The following is a 15,537-nucleotide window of genomic DNA, read 5'->3' as shown; positions in this document are numbered from 1 at the left end:
GTACAAACGGCCAACGCTTGGGTCTTCCTGGATTGGGGTCTTGGGTTTTCTTGCCTCTCCTGCCTCTGGATGTCCTGAAGGCAGGAACCACGAGTTTTGCGTCTTTTGGAGCTGGAGGTGACCCGCTCACTCCCCCGGGCCTTCCCTTGTTGCCAGGAGGCCTGGGGCTGCTGCTCCTCAGGTGCAGACGTGGGGACGGCCCGTGGAAGGGGCCCCCTGCGCTCAGGGAGGGCGCCTGCTTGGCTTCTCCAGGCTCGGCAGGGTTCCCTCGAACTCTGAGAAGGTGGACGGTGGGCTCAGGAGTCATCCCTTGCTTTCACTGGTTCGCGGTGTTCCTCAGAGGAGCCTCCCGGGAGGAGATGGGCCAGACTGCGTGGAGCTGGGGGGGCTGCGCCTCAGTGCTCCTTCCCTAGGTCTTCGCCAGCCCTTGGTCCTTGCCCTGTCACCTCCCTCAGATGCTCCGGGACCTTGATGCCTGAGCCTTCCTGGGGTTTATGGTGGCAGTGCCAGACTTCTTAATGCCCTCACTGAGGGCAGAGAGCAGTCAGTCTCTGCTGGTTGGGCATCTCTCTGCCTTCTAACGTTTGGTGGGCACGTCTTGTCAGCTGGGGCTTCCTCTCTTACCCCCTGTGTCTTTGTGAGTTGACTCCATTTTATTCCTTCCCAGTTACTGGAGTGGAGCTTGGGAGGTAACCACGTGTGTTACGTGAGCATGTGTCCCAGGAGTCCTCAGCTAGCATTTTGGCTCGTGACAGTAGGTTTCAACGGTGATGCATCCAAGCGGAGGAGGAGGAGGAGCCAGGAGCTTTAGGTGGATTGTAAATCTGTTTTGCCACAAGGTTCCTGATTTTCCTAATTTGCTGCCTTTCTGTTTTTGTGTGGTGAGAGGGAAATGCTCAGAAGTGGAGCTGTTCTCAGTGAGTGGAGGACGCGGGCTCTCTGATCAGTTCCTCCCTAGCCGCCCCTCCAAGAGCAGGTCTCCCTTCCGAGGGCTGCGAAGAGGAGGTGCCAAGGGGCCCGAGGACCATTTCCCCGTCTCCCCTCCGCTCGTTGCCCCGCCCAGGGCCTTGCTCCCAAGCCCCCTTCGTGTGGAATAGTGTCTACCTTCTTTTTTATTCTTTATTTCAACTGCTGGTTTCCTGTGTGGTTTTCACGTCAGCTTCCTCGAATCGTCAGGCAGGGGCGCACGGTGGCTTGCTGGACGTGGTCCCTGGGGCAGGGGCGTGCAGTTGTACACCAGACGTCAGGAGGCGCCTGCCTGTCCATCCTCGGCGAGGTGGCGGGCTCGGCTAAAGTGGAGTCCCTGGGGGGGTCTGAGGTGTGGTGCCTGCTGGGAGAGGCCTCCCTGGGCTCAGAGAGCTATGAGGAGCTGTGGAGGGGCCGCCACCCACCCACTTTCTCCTCGTCCCCCAGGTCCCCCTCGGGCCTTGGCACCTGGAGGCCTGGCCGACTGTGCTGCCCAAGTGGAGCCTTTCGGCCTCTGTCTCTAGCTCTCCGTGGGGGTTCTTTCTCTCCCTTTCTCTCTCTCGCTAGAAGGTCAGCTTCCTGTGGGCGGGGCTACCACAACCCCAGCTGTATATTCTGGTGATCACCTGCTGATGGGATGGGTGAGGGAGTGGGGCGCAGGCCAGACCCGGCCACAAAGGCCCAGGAGAGGCGGAGCGCCGCTCACCTGGGGCAGCCTCGGGTCCGGTTCAGCTCTCCTCTCTCTCAGGGGAAGGTGTTGGAACATGCGCCGTGGCCTTTGCGAGTTCGGTGTGTTCCGTGCAGGTTAAGAAAGCTGGACCCCGAGGAGGAAGACGACCCCTTTAGTAACTACGAAGTCCCGTCAGAAGCCAAACTGGAGAACTTCCCAAGCGTTGGGCCCCACAGGCTGTCCTTCGACTCAGCCACGTTCATGGAATCTGGTAGGACCCGGGCACCGTGGGCAGTGCTGTGAGGACTCCTTCCTCCCATTCTCCTGGAACTCGCTCAGGCCGCGTGCTGCGGGGATGGGTCTGGGTGGTTTTTCAAGGGTGGTCCAGGGGCTGCCTGGCTCTGTCCTGCCTGAGGTCTGTGGTCAGCTGGAGGAAGGGGGTACGCTGGAGTGTCCTGGCTCACACTCCACCGTGCTCCCTAGGGGTGCGGGCTTTGCCGGTCGAATGGGTGCATCGCGGCTCTTGGGTACAGCCGGGCGCTGTGCTGCTGTGCAAGGCCACACCCAGGGGTCAGCCCTCTCGTGCCCGCCTGGGCCTTGGAGGTTCAGACAGGTGTGCCCGCAGCCGTGAGGCCCGCCCTCAGCGCCCCCCTGGGGCACATGGGCTCTTCCCGCTGGCGCCCACTCTCATCTCCCGAAAAAAATGGGGCCCCTGGCACGGAGGGTCCTCTGTTGAAGTCGGGTCACTTCCCCCGCTCCGGGCAGAGAAGCAAGACGTGCACGCCTTCCTGCTGGGGAACCTGAGCAACGGGGGCATCCTGGAGCTCATGATGCGCTACCTGAAGAGCATGGGCCACAGGTTCCTGCTGCGCTGGCCGCCGGGCCTGGCAGAGGTCGTGCTCAGCATCTACCACAGCTGGCGGAGGCACAGCGCCAGCCTGCCCAACCCGCTGCTCAGGGACTGCGGCAACGGGCACATCCAGGTTGGCTGGCTGGGCGGCGGGCAGGCGGGGGCCAGGCATAGGCAGGGGACCTGGGCTGCAACTGCAGGTGGAGGTGTGGGGTTGAGACGGGGGGGCGGGTCACGGGGGAGGGAGGTTCACGAGCGGGAGGAGAGCAGTGGAGAGGCTGGAAGGTGGAGGCTTGCTATGTTCTAGGCGCCAGGGACCTGTCGCTACCTGTTTTTTCAACAGGTGAGGAGACACAAGTGCAGAAGTGGAGGAAGGCTGCCGAAGGGGTGTTGGTGGCTGCCAGCCGTGGGGGCCGAGCCTACGCACTGCCCTCTGCAGCCCAGGCCCTTGCACTCAGTGCCTCCCAGGGCCAAGGGAGCCAGGGTGCTTTGGCCCCTTCTCCCGTGAGAGGAGGAAGGCCGCTTCTGAGGGGGCAGCACTGGGAGCTTTCAGGGCCCCCTGGGTGGTATTTCTTGCTGGGGGCGCAGAGGTGGAGGAGCTCCAGGTTCACAGGTCTTCAGGGCTGTGTGGGTCAGGGGCCCCTGGCGGCGCAGCCTCCACTGGGACACCACAGGGACTGCCTTCTGGCAGCATCTGCCCAGGCCCGCTCCCCCAGGCCCATCTGCCCAGACTCTCCCGGGTCCTCCCGAGTCTGTTCCAGTGTAGATCCACGTGCCTCTCCTTATGTCCCAGCAGGGTGGAGTGGTGGGAGGGGCCAAGGCTTTGGTCCCTAGACAGACCAGCTTGGTTATTTCCCAGCTGTGCCCGTTGGCCAGGCTGGCGCCTCCTTACTGCTGAGTCTCAGCTTCCTGGTCCACCCAGGGAATGACACGCCCACCCTGGGGGCTGTCAGGGTTGAGTGCCTGGCGCTTGGCAGGTGGCAGGGCTGCCTCTTCCATAGGACAGTCCCCGAGGACCGAAGGCGGGTCTCCCGGGTCCTCCCGAGTCTGTTCCAGTGTAGATCCATGTGCCTCTCCTTATGTCCCAGCAGGAAGCCAGTGATTACCACTTATGAAATAGAAAGTAGGTAGAGGGAAACTTGATGTTCTCGTCAGAGTAAATTTTAGTTTAGGTTTGTTCCATCCCCCGCCCTTGACCTATGTGACCCTGTTCCTGACCATCCGCGCCCGTCCTGCAGGACATGATGCTGATGTCCCTCTCCTGCATGGAGCTGCAGCTGGACCAGTGGCTGCTGACCAAGGGCCGGAGCTCTGCAGGTAGGCGACCTTCCGTGTTCTGTGTGGGGCGACTTTCTGGACCCTCGGCAGCCGGGAGGGGACAGGAGTGGGGGGCTGAGTCACACCTACAGGGGGCGCATTTCCTGGGTCGGCTTGTCAGGCCAGGAAAGACCCGGGGTCTCTGAGAAGCAGCTGAGCCCCAAGGGAGCCACCTGCCTGCTTCTGTTACTCAGGATGAGGGACGTGACATTTCCGTTTTCTCAGGTTATCACCTGATACTTTACGTGTCCCCAGTCATTGTCCCAGGTGATGTGGATCGTTCTGACTTACACCACCACCTGGTGAGCAAAGATATGCTCCAGATCAGTCTGCCGGATGAGGGCCTCTAGCTGCAGGGTCTCCGTATCCCCATCCAGCCCATCTGGCTCTCTGCCGCTCGGGGGCTGTGAGGCTCCAAGGACTCAGGGCTGGGGGCAACCTCAGGGAGCAGAAGGGTGTCTGGGTCCCGCACATGAGGTTGACTCCTTCCGACCTGATGGTTTTCAGTGTCTCCTCGGAACTGCCCTGCGGGTGTGGTGAGCGGCAGGTTCGGGCCCGACTTCCCGGGAGCCCACTTCCTGGGGGACCTCCTGCAGCTGTCGTTCGCCTCGTCCCAGCGGGACCTGTTTGAGGATGGCTGGCTGGAGTTTGTGGTCCGCGTGTACTGGTTGAAGGCGCGGTTCCTGGCGCTGCAGGTTGGTCTGTGGTCGGCTGCTTGGGGAGGATGTGCTGGCACCCAGTGGGAGGGGAGAGAGCTGGCCGCGTGGTGGAGGGTGTGTGTGCGCACGTGTGGCACCTGCCTGGGCACTGGGCTCTGCATGAGGAGGTGGGACGTGGTGGGGAACATGCAGCATCTCAGAAATCCCGACGCCCACCATCAGCACAGCTGTAGCGCCACGAGGGGCCTCATGGGCCCCCTATAGACCCAGCGAGGTTGCTTTGGAGCCTTGACCCTTTCCTTATGTTTCCCGAGAGAGCCTGAGCGTGTGTGCAAATGGGTGCAGAGTTTTTTGGGAGGGAATCACTGCCCATCTGTGTGAATGGAGCTTGTCTGGAGGGCCCGGGAGGGCCGGCTGTCCCCCAGCCCCTTGTACACTGTGGCATCCAGTGCCCCACAGTCGGTTCTGGAGCTGGGACAGGCCTGGGTCTAGTCGCGGCTCTGCCAGCTTCGCTCAAGATTTGGAGTACATACTCAGCCTTGCTCTGGTGTCCCGGTGTCCTCACCCCCACCACGAGGGTCATGATGCTCCCCTTGGAGCTGTAGTGTGAATCATTCGTTCATGCGTTCATTCAGCAGGTACTTACTGAGCCCCACCCGCTCTGTAGAGGGGATGGTAGTAGTTGGCTAAAACCGCCCTCATGGTGCCCCCAGTCTGGTGGGCTCAGGGGGCAGGCACCTGGTGCAGCACAGCGAGTGCCCCTCCTCTGCCCAGGGAGACATGGAGCAGGCCCTGGAGAACTATGACATCTGCACGGAGATGCTGCAGAGCTCCGCTGCCGCCCGGGCTGTGGCCGGAGCCGAGCAAAGAGATGTCGTGATCCGCCTGCCCAACCTCCACAATGACTCGGTTGTCTCCCTGGAGGAGGTGAGTGGGAGCTTTTTAATGGTGTTTTCTTGGTCAAAGGCCTGACCTGTCCATGCAGACTAGGAGAGCGGCCCACATGCTGAGCAGGGCAGGGTGGGACCCGGGAGAGGCAGCTCTGAGGCACAGGGTGCCACGGACTCGCAGGCACACCCCCTGATGGAGCGCTCCTCTGGGGGCCGGTGGCTGGGAGCCGGGGTGGAGGTGTCTGCCCACAGGGTGGAGAATGGCTCTTGCTCAGCTCTCTGGCCTGCGTGTGGCAGCAGCCCCAGAGGAACAAGAGGAAAACTCCTGCAGAAGCAGACCAATGTTGCTCTGGCCCTGGGGTGGGTCAGCGGTGTGTGGTTCTAATCCTGTCCTCACTGTGCAGCCTCTGACCGCAGGCCCACAGTTCCACATCTGTGACACATTCACATTGGCTGAAAGCCTTCAGACTCTTGCAGGGTGGTTTCAGGGCCAGGCCTAGTGCAGTGCCCCTGCTGCCCGTGTCCTGCAGGCCTCCTGTGAGGAGAGGGTTCCGGGGGTTGGTGGTGTGTGCCAGCCTCTGGCCTGGGCTCCCTAGGTCTCTGCAGCCCCATGCTCCACGGTTCTAGGAGTCTGGTTTGCTGAACTGTGGCCATGAGGCTGTCTTAACTATTTTCACAGACACTTTCTGGAACCCTTCTGCTTCTGTGGTAGTTTTGTCTTTTGGTATATTTGTTCTTCAAAGACTTGAATGCCTTGCCCTTAATAGAAATACTATTTATAAAGTGTTTTATAAGGTATATACTTGCTGTAAATACTTCTTGGCTGGGTCTGTTAAATGCAAAACTCTGGGGGGCTTCCCTGGGGGCGCAGTGGTTAAGAATCCGCCTGCCAATGCAGGGGACACGGGTTCGATCCCTGGTCCGGGAAGATCCCACATGCTGTGGAGCAGCTAAGCCCATGCACCACAACTACTGAGCCTGCACTCTAGAGTCCGTGAGCCACAACTACTGAGCCCGTGCGCTGCAACTACTGAAGCCCACGCACCTAGAGCCCGTGCTCCACAACAAGAGAAGCCTCTGCAATGAGAAGACTGCTCACCGCAACGAAGAGTAGGCCCCGCTTGCCGCCACCAGAGAAAAGCCCGCACGCAGCAGCGAAGACCCAACGCAGCCAAAAATAAAAAATAAATAAAATAAAATAAATTAATTTTTTAAAAAAATGCAAAACTCTGGCTGCATTCAGGGAGCCCGTGAGGGCTTGGTCGTCAGGCAGTGATTCTGGGCCTTTTCCAGATTGACAAGAACCTGAGGTCGCTGGAACGGTGCCAGTCACTGGAGGAGACTCAGCGGCTGTACGAGGCTGGCGACCACCGGGCCGTCGTGCGCCTGCTCCGCCCCACCTTGTGCCCCAGTGGGTTTGACCGGGCCAAACACCTGGAGTTCATGACGTCTGTGCCTGAGAGGCCGGCCCAGCTGCTGCTGCTGCAGGTGTGTGCTGTCCCGGCCCCTCTCCTGCTTGTGCCTTCTGCTTGGCCGGAGTTTCTTCTCCGGGGGCTTGGAGGCAGCCCTGGAGAAAGTAGAGAGAAGTGGAGTAAAATCCGCCCCCTCGGGCACCGGGAAGACGTGGTGAGAATATACGGCGGGGAATTGGAACCTAGGGTTCTGCTGGGCTCAAGGTGAGCCTGCGCCAGGCTCTGAACTTCCACATGGCAGAGGGGGAAGGGAGACTAGTCAGGGCTTAGCCATCCATCCACCTGATGGTTCATCTGCCTGTCGTTCATTGCTTTTTAAATTAACTATTGAGTACATATAAAATTGATAAAATATCTATACAATGTAAAGAATTAAGAGAAGGTAAATAGTCCCGTAGGATCAAGTAGTTGAAGGAAAGGAACATGAGTGTGGTGTGTGAGGCCCATGTGCCCTGTCGGCTCCTTCCACGCCCCCGTCCTCAGCACGTGAACCTCCGCTGAGAGCTGGCCTGGCACCAAGCCTCTGCTGGGCTGCGTGGTCACTCAGCCTCCCCGCACCTCAACGTCTTGTCTCCGGAGCGGGGATGGTTATTGTACCTCAGAGGCCTGCTGTGGAGTTTCATGAGCTGGCATGTGTGGGCGTCACGCCTGGCATGTGGCAAGCCCCAGATGGGTGCTGGCAGTGGCCGCTGCCGCCATCCTCGGGACGCGTGGAGATGGATGTGGAAGATGATACACAGGATGTGCTCATGGTGTGGGGTGGGCTTTGATTTATTATCTCACTGGGTCCTTCCTCTTCAGTCTAGGAAGAGAGCCCAGTCTTCTCCCGGGCTTTTTAAAAATTTTTATTTTTTTAACCTTTTTAAAAATTTTTTTGGCCACACCATACAGCATGTGGGATCTTAGTTCCCTGACCAGGGATCGAACCTGCATCCCCTGCAGTGGAAGTGCAAAGTCTTAACCACTGGACCGCCAGGGAAGTCCCCTCCCGGGCTTTTTGAACTGACTTTCTTGAACTGGGAAATGGTTAAGAGGTGTGACTGGGAACAAGCGGAGGTGAAAGGGGAAGAATGGGGAGAGGAGGGCAGGGGACGAGCTGTGATGACCTCAGCGCCAGTGGCTGTGAGGTGGACAGCTGAGTGTGCCAGGGACAGGCCAGCTCAGTGGCTCAGGTGGTCTTGCTCTGTGGTCTGGAGCTCCTGGGCAAAGTGGGCGGGGGGCCCCAGGGGAGGGGGCTGCTGCTGGGGAGGCACCGCACGGTGCTGAGGCCCGAGATGAGGCCTGGGCCGAGTGCTGGGGAATCTGCTGGGTTTTGCCCCTTTTCCTCTTGAGAGCGTGTGTTTTCTTATTGATTTGGAATGCTTTTTATATATTAGAGATATTAATCTTTTTCTCATCGAATGTTTTTTCCCAGTTTGTTGTCTGCTTTTAAATTGCAGCTTGTGCTTTCTTTGACGTACATAAGTTTTGAAGTTTTAGGTCATTAAATCTCTTGATGTTTTCAAACAGTGGTGAATTTGTTCATTATGCTTAGAAAGCCTTTTCAAGGCTAGAACAACATTCATCCAGTTGTTGCACACACAGGATGGAGCTCCCACAGTGTACCTGACACTGGGCAGCGGGGAGGCCCCCTGACGGAACCTACTCTCCACAAGGGAGGCTGCAGGGGGCGTGTCAACAGACAGACAGAGGCCTGTGCGCCTTGCTTCTTCCTGCAGTGTTAGGTGTTGGGTTCATGCTTGCGTGTAACCCGCTTCACCTAGCTTTTGTAGGGTGGGGGTCTGACTTGGAATTCTCTCTGGGATATGCAGGAGGCTCGGTCTCCCTGTGTAGATGAGCTGCCTGCCACATTCTTCAATGTAAGTGTACAGTCTCCTCATGGTTGCGTTGATTCTTAGTCCTGATACTTTGGGTTGCTATTTGAGCAGGACGTTTTTGCTGGTCATTATGTCTTCTAACTACGTTTATGGTTTATAGGAACCCTGTTGATTTTTGCGTGTTTATTTTAAATCTGGCCACTTCACTGCATTCCCTTTATTTCTGATGGTTTCTGTTTTGGGTGGATGGTCTGTTGCCACAGTCAGTGGTGATCTGCTCTCCTCATTTGTTGGCAGTTATTCTTCTGCTTTTTAGCTCTTTTCAGCCTCAAGCACTGGGGATCATGTCACATTAGAGTGATGGGTCCTTGTCTTGTCCCTGACTTTCTGTCAACCAGTCCCTTGCGTGTTCTGATCAGGTGGGGTTGGCTCCGGCCTGCGGCCTCCACCTCTGCCCCTGCGGGCTCTGTCACACCTCAGCAGCTCCTGCTCGGTGCTGGCTTTCCCTAAAGAAACACAGACCCCGTTTTCCTGGCAATTAAGGCTCTTAAGTTGGGGGTGGTTTTGATCTGCGTTCAGGTGTGTTTCTGCCTGTCTGTCACCTCAGAGGGTGGTCGAGGTGGGCGGGCCTGCTCTGCATGCCCTGGGCCCCTGTGGGGCCAGGCGTGGCGAGCGTGGCCGTAGCTCTCACAGCGACTTCATGCCCCCTTCTCCCTCATTCAGGACTCCTTGCTCCGGCTGGAGGACCACCGGCAGTGCTTCGAGTGCTCTGACGTGGCTCTGAATGAGGCGGTCCAGCAGATGGTTAATGCCACTGAGGCTGCCGCCAAGGAGGAGTGGGTGGCCACGGTAACCCAGCTGCTGCTGGGCATCGAGCAGGCGCTCTCAGCAGACAGCAGCGGCAGCATCCTGAGGGACTCATCCTCCGCCGCTGGCCTCACCCGGCTCACCAACAACCTCATCCAGGTAACCCGGCTCCTTCCCGCCCGCCCGCAGCCCGGTTGGCCCTGAGGACGTACCCTGGGGGGAGCTGACCCTGCAGTGACGCCCCATCGCCCCAGGTCATCGACTGCAGCATGGCCGTGCAGGAGGAGCCCAAGGAGCCCCACGTGTCCTCGGTGCTGCCCTGGATCATCTTGCACCGCATCATCCGGCAGGAAGAGGACAGCTTCCGCTCCCTGTGCCACCAGCAGCAGCTCCACAGCCCGGCAGACGAAGGTGTGGGGATGCGGTCGGGTGGGGGCGGCCCTCAGCCCGGTGTCCCTGCCTGTCATCTCTGCCTCAGGGCCCTGCGGCCCTGTCCAGGCACCGTGAGTGGGCTTGGGCTTGGGCAGCGGATGTTTCGTGGCACTTGGATGGAGGCAGAGGCTCCCCACCATGCGGTGGGGGGGGGGGCGTGGCCTGTGCAGTGTTTCACGTCGGGTGCAGGTGGAGAGCACCGTGAGGAGTGGGCCTGCTCTGGGAGCCTCGTGCCGCCAGCTCCTCCAGTCCCTGCACAGCCCGTGGGCCCTCGGGTGTGGGCCCGGGCAGCTGGAGGGCAGCACGGGGCAAGCAGGCGCAGGTTCCACTTCTTGGCCATGTGACCATGGACCAGTCAGGCGACCCCCAGCCTCTGTTCCCCCGTCCACTCTGGGGATAGTGGCACCATCTCAGGGTTGTTGGAGGACCTATGGGGCAGTAAAGCCATTGTTGCCACGGCAGGTCAGTGCTGGCACGAGGGGTGCTGGTGCCGAGTGCAGAGGCCGCAGGGGTGAGCCAGGGCCCTGTGTGGAGATGGCACTTGAGCCGGGTCAGCACAGTGGTAGGAAATGTGGTCGGTGCAAGAAATTACATCAAAACAACAGCTAAATGACATTTAAGCAAAGAGTGTAGCTCTACCAAATGGACTTTATTCCTTTGGTTTTCTCACATTTTCAGTCTAAACTTGGCTGATACACGTATACTTTTTATATAGCTATGATTACAATACACGTATTTATGTGTATATTCAACCAGCTTAAAAATGAATTTATTGGGGGGGGTTTTCCTCAGTCATTTGACGGATCAGCAAAGCGCACAGGAAGGAAAGTCAGCTGTGTGGCCACAAGCACGGAGTCCACACCCGCTTGCCTTCCTTCCACTTGCTCTCTTGCTCCAAGTGCTTCACTCCGCAGGTGTCTGTCAGCTGCTCTCTGCTTGTCAGGCCTCCGTGGGTGAGAACCTCTGGCCTGGGAAGGTTCACGGTGGGGGCGACAGACGGGACCACTAGCAGCACCCACAGTGCCACGCCTGAGGCCTGACGGGGGACCGGGAAGTGATGGGGCAGCTGGGCAGGGACCCGGAAGGGCTGGGCATGTGGCTGGACTTGGCAAGGAGCCAGACCGAGAAAAGCTTTCGCCCCCGTGTATAAGCTATGTGGCTGTGTTCCGTTGTCTTCACGATGCTAGGAGAGGTGCCCTGCTTTGCCCAACTCTCAGGGCAGCGGTGTTTCTCTTACTGGTCATTCTTTAGTCAATACCTCATGCACGTCTTTTTGCTTCTGCTGAATTGATTTTTTTGGATAAATTTTTAAAACGGTTATCTTTAGAGCGCTTGACAAATAGTGCCTCTGTGTTTTACAAAAAAGCTTCAGTGGTGAAAAAAAATTAAGGTTTACACCTATAAATGTAGGTGTAAAAAGACTTCTGGATTAAAGTCTCTTCTTAATTAATTATGCAAGCACAATATAGGTTTTTCTTGGTTTGCTTTTTTGTTTTTTTAGTAACAGGATTTCTTTTGTTTTATTTTAAATATCTGTTTATTTATTTATTTATTTGGTTGCACCTGGTCTCAGTTGTGGCAGGCGGGCTCCTTAGTTGTGGCATGCGAACTCTTAGTTGTGAGATGCATGTGGGATCTAGTTCCCTGACTAGGGATCGAACCCAGGCCCCCTGCATTGGGAGCGTGGAGTCTTATCCACTGTGCCACCAGGGAAGTCCCCACAATATAGTTTTTTAAAAAACTACCAGTAAGCAAGTAAGGGAAGGAGGACAGTGCAAGGCCATAAACTTCAAAATGGTGGGCTAGGGAAACAAAGATCCTGGTGTACTGGCCGCTGGTGTGGCCCGTCCCCTCCTCCACCCCCAGGAGGAGGACTGAGAGGACAGGGTGAGTGGACAGAGTCCTCTGTCCTGTAGAGAGTGGGCTGGCGGGGCTGCCCCCTGTATTGCCCTGGGCCTTGGCAGAGGCAGGAAGGGCTGCTGGGTCCTGCCCCTCCTGGTGGCAGACTACATGGAGGGCACTCTGGCCGGCAGTAAGGGGCCGGCGTGGGGCAATGTTGCATGCTGAGTTCCCTGGAGCAGATGCTGGGATGGTATATTAGGAATTTCTACTCATGAAAGGAAGAGGGAAGCAGCGGGGAGAACAGGGTGCATCCTGACGTCGTCTCGGCCCCCGGCGGGGGCTCTGTAGCATGTCGGGCAGAGGAAGCCAGGCCTTTGCCCTCTCATCTCACTTCAGTCACTGGACGTGGCTCCCGCGGCTGTAGCCAAGCTGAAGGAACTGCTGGCTGGGGCCGTGTGCTGGCCGCACTGCTCTCCCTGGGCAGCCATTTAGGAGATCTCGGAAGAGAGGACAAAACCCCGGTCCCCCAGTGCGGACTGATGCAGCCCTGGTCGAGCAAGCTCCCTTCTTTTCCCTCAGCAGACACAGGCAGCGGAAAGTGATTGAGAGCAACACCTGCTGTGAGCTCACAGCTTCGAGGAAGGGCAGGCTGGTCTTCTTTGTGGGAGATGCCCCAGAAAATTCCTTCATGGTGATTGCAGCGCTGCCATGGTCTGAGGAGCCGCCCTGGCTGACCATGAGCAGGGTGGAGAGAGGTGACATGGCGGGCGTGCTGACAGGTCATGACCCACCCCTACCCCACAGCCCGCATCGAGTACAGGAAGGGAAGAAGGAACACACCATTCGAGAGACAGGTGAACTAGGCCTGGAAGAAAGCATACAGCAAGGAGCAGAGGCAGAGGCTTGTGGGTGATTGGCCCAAGAAAATCATTTGTTAAAATTTCTAAGACGATAAGCAGAATGAAATGAAATGGAAAACTGCAGAACTAAGGGAAAACGCTGCAAACCACATCTCACCATTATAAACTAATAAACTAAAACAGCGAGGAGCAGAGTGAATATGACTGAAACTGCGGGAGACGGATTAAGAGCTAACAGCACTGGAGAGAAGGTGGTAGATGTGGAAGACAGAGGTGGTCCAGTGTGAGGGTGAATGGGGCCCCTGATGGCAGCAAGGAATCTGATGTCACGTACAGGAAGGGTTCTCTGAATTGTAATAAACACTGAATCTGCAGGTTCAAAGTATATACCAAGAAAAGTTGATATGCAACAGTCTACATCAAGATGCATCCTGGTGAAGGATCTATTTTAGGGGTAAAGACTTGTCAGGTTTCTAAACTGAAAAATCAATTTATCTTAATGGGACAAAGAACAGGGCTCATTTCAGATTTCTCCCTGGCAGTGTTCAGTGCAGTTGGGGTCATGTCCATATGTCTGCAGGGTTCTCAGGGCAGGAAAGTGTGGGCCCAGGCATGTAGCCAGTCGTTTGTAATTACAGTGGATTCCAGCTCCTTGAGTGCTTCTTAGAAGCATGGCTGGAGGATGAAGTCAGTAAACCAACATGAGTCAGGATGGAAAAGCCACGGGAAAGAGCTTGCGATGAGCACCAGATCCACTTAGAATCGGAGTCAAAATAGAGCAGCCGGGCTGATTATGGCTGCAGAACAGAATGTACGTGTTATAACCCTACTGCACTAGAAGCAGTATGCACGACCAGATTAGGAGCTGGGGGAGAGGAGTAAAAAGCTACCACAGAGCCATCACTGACCTGGTGTAACAGTCATTTGATGCTATTGAAAATGGAAATGAAAGGACTTCCCCGGTGGTGCATTGGTTAAGAATCTGCCTGCCAATGCAGGGGACACTGGTTCGATCCCAGTCCGGGAAGATCCCACGTGCCGTGGAGCACCTAAGCCTATGCGCCACAACTACTGAGCCTGTGCTCTAGAGCCCGTGAGCCACAACTACTGAGCCCAGAGCCCGTGCTCTGCAACAAGAGAAGCCACCTCAATGAGAATCCCGCACACCACAATGAAGAGGAGCCCCCGCTAGCTGCAACTAGAGAAAGCCCGCGCGTAGCAACAATGACCCAACACAGCCAAAAATAAATAAAATTAAATACTTTTTTAAAAAAGTACAAAACAAATTTCATGAAAGAATCTTGATTCTGTTTTCTCTAGTACTTTCTATCCTAATGTGTTCTGTCCTAATCCTCTTTAAAAACATTAGTTATAAGACCATGATGGGTTATGGCTCAGAGTTTCAAACACACCAAGGTATCTTTAAGGAACTAGTCATAGTTCTAGTGATGAACAAACATTTAACTGAGATTTGGTAGTTCTTTTTCCTTCTGTAGTAGTTAAACAGACCTAAATATAAGAATTTTTAAGTTAAGCAATGGTATGTGTAGTATGGGTTCCATTGTCATAAATGACTTGTCTCTCTCTTTCAAAATGTCTCATACACACATAGAAAGATGCTTCCAGTGATGTTCACCAAATGTCACCCTGGTTATCGGGGGCGGGGGGGTGGGGTGGGGTGGGCAGTGCTGCTGTTTGGTGATGGACCATTCCTTCCGTATACGGTCCTGTGTGATCTGAATTGTTTTTTGATAAGCATGTACTGCTTTAGTAAACCCAGTCACATCATTACTGATTTTAAAAGACAAAAAGATGAAAAAGGAAAGAGGGGGAACTCTGCGGCCCCTTGGTATAGACAGAGGAGGAGGGCCCACTGCTCCCAGCCGTGCTGGCACTGACCCTGTGTGTCGCCTGGTCTTTCCCCAGTGACAACCGATCTGCCCATGCTCCCTTCCTCCCTCATGCTGCTCAACACGGCCCATGAGTACCTGGGCCGGAGGGCCTGGTGTTGCAACTCCGACGGGGCCCTGCTGCGATTCTACGTAAGTGCTGCTGGGGCGCGCCTGCCCTTCTCTGGCCATTGTCACCCCGGGTCTAGAGTGCGTGTGTGCCCGTGCTTTCTTGCTTTCTTTCTCTCTCTCTCTTCCCCTCTCTCTCCCCGCTTCTCTCTTGGAGTAAAATTTAAACTATTGACTCTTTTTTTAAGTGATTTTAGGTTCATTTAGATTTTTTCTTCCATGGTCAATTCTGTTTTTGGAATACTGTCCATGTAAGCATAAAGTTGTTCACGGTATTTGCTGATGATTTTAAAAGTCTCTGGAGTACCTCTAGTTATGCCCCCTTTTTCATTGCTAAAATCATTTATTTATGCTTCCTTTCCCTTTTTTGAAAAACCAGTCTTTTATGAGGTTTATCGAAATTAGTTTTTTCAAACTACCAGTTACTGGTTTATTGACCTATTTTTTCTTTGCTTTCTAGTTCACTGATTGACACTTTATTTTTTACTTTCTTTGGATTTGCTTCGTGTTTTTTCTAACTTATTGAAGTAAATGCTTATTTTAGTGATCACCTTCTAATACATGTGTTGGAGATTATAAGTTTTCCCCAAGTACATTTTTAGCTGCATGCCATAAGTTTTGATATTTGCGATCTTTATTTTTATTTTTAAAAAAATTTTTTTCTATGATAAGGTCTTTTTTTTTAATTTTTGAATTTTATTTAATTTATTTTTTTATACAGCAGGTTCTTATTAGTCATCAATTTTATACACATCAGTGTGTACATGTCAGTCCCAATCGCCCAATTCATCACACCACCACCACCATCCCCCCGCCGCTTTCCCCCCTTGGTGTCCATACGTTTGTTCTCTACATCTTTGTCTCAGTTTCTGCCCTGCAAACCGGTTCATCTGTACCATTTTTCTAGGTTCCACATATATGCGTTAATATACGATAT

At 55.3% G+C, this 15,537-nt stretch overlaps 1 protein-coding gene across 7 annotated transcripts in view; it reads left to right on the top strand.

The window, feature by feature from the left end:
• The window catches only part of CABIN1 (calcineurin binding protein 1), a 101,149-nt gene that overhangs the window by 19,410 nt on the left and 66,202 nt on the right, over positions 1–15,537 (top strand). For 6 of the 7 annotated variants that reach the window (XR_005022607.1, XM_036874641.1, XM_036874639.1 and 3 more), the window contains 9 exons: positions 1,771–1,907; positions 2,402–2,619; positions 3,725–3,803; positions 4,311–4,498; positions 5,237–5,389; positions 6,646–6,840; positions 9,365–9,607; positions 9,703–9,859; positions 14,509–14,624. Coding sequence is in view for 6 of the 7 variants with exons in the window: in XM_036874641.1 (XP_036730536.1) it covers positions 1,771–1,907; positions 2,402–2,619; positions 3,725–3,803; positions 4,311–4,498; positions 5,237–5,389; positions 6,646–6,840; positions 9,365–9,607; positions 9,703–9,859; positions 14,509–14,624 (1,486 nt within the window). In the remaining variant the exon portion in view is untranslated. The remainder of the gene's footprint in view (positions 1–1,770; positions 1,908–2,401; positions 2,620–3,724; positions 3,804–4,310; positions 4,499–5,236; positions 5,390–6,645; positions 6,841–9,364; positions 9,608–9,702; positions 9,860–14,508; positions 14,625–15,537) is intronic. The other variant, XM_036874640.1, reaches the window with a different exon arrangement.

The sequence above is a fragment of the Balaenoptera musculus genome, chromosome 14 (genome assembly GCF_009873245.2).
Source record: "Balaenoptera musculus isolate JJ_BM4_2016_0621 chromosome 14, mBalMus1.pri.v3, whole genome shotgun sequence".
Taxonomy (NCBI): Eukaryota; Metazoa; Chordata; class Mammalia; order Artiodactyla; family Balaenopteridae; genus Balaenoptera; species Balaenoptera musculus.
The sequence above is the reverse complement of the archived record's forward strand: the minus strand, read 5'-3'. Positions and strand labels throughout refer to the sequence as shown.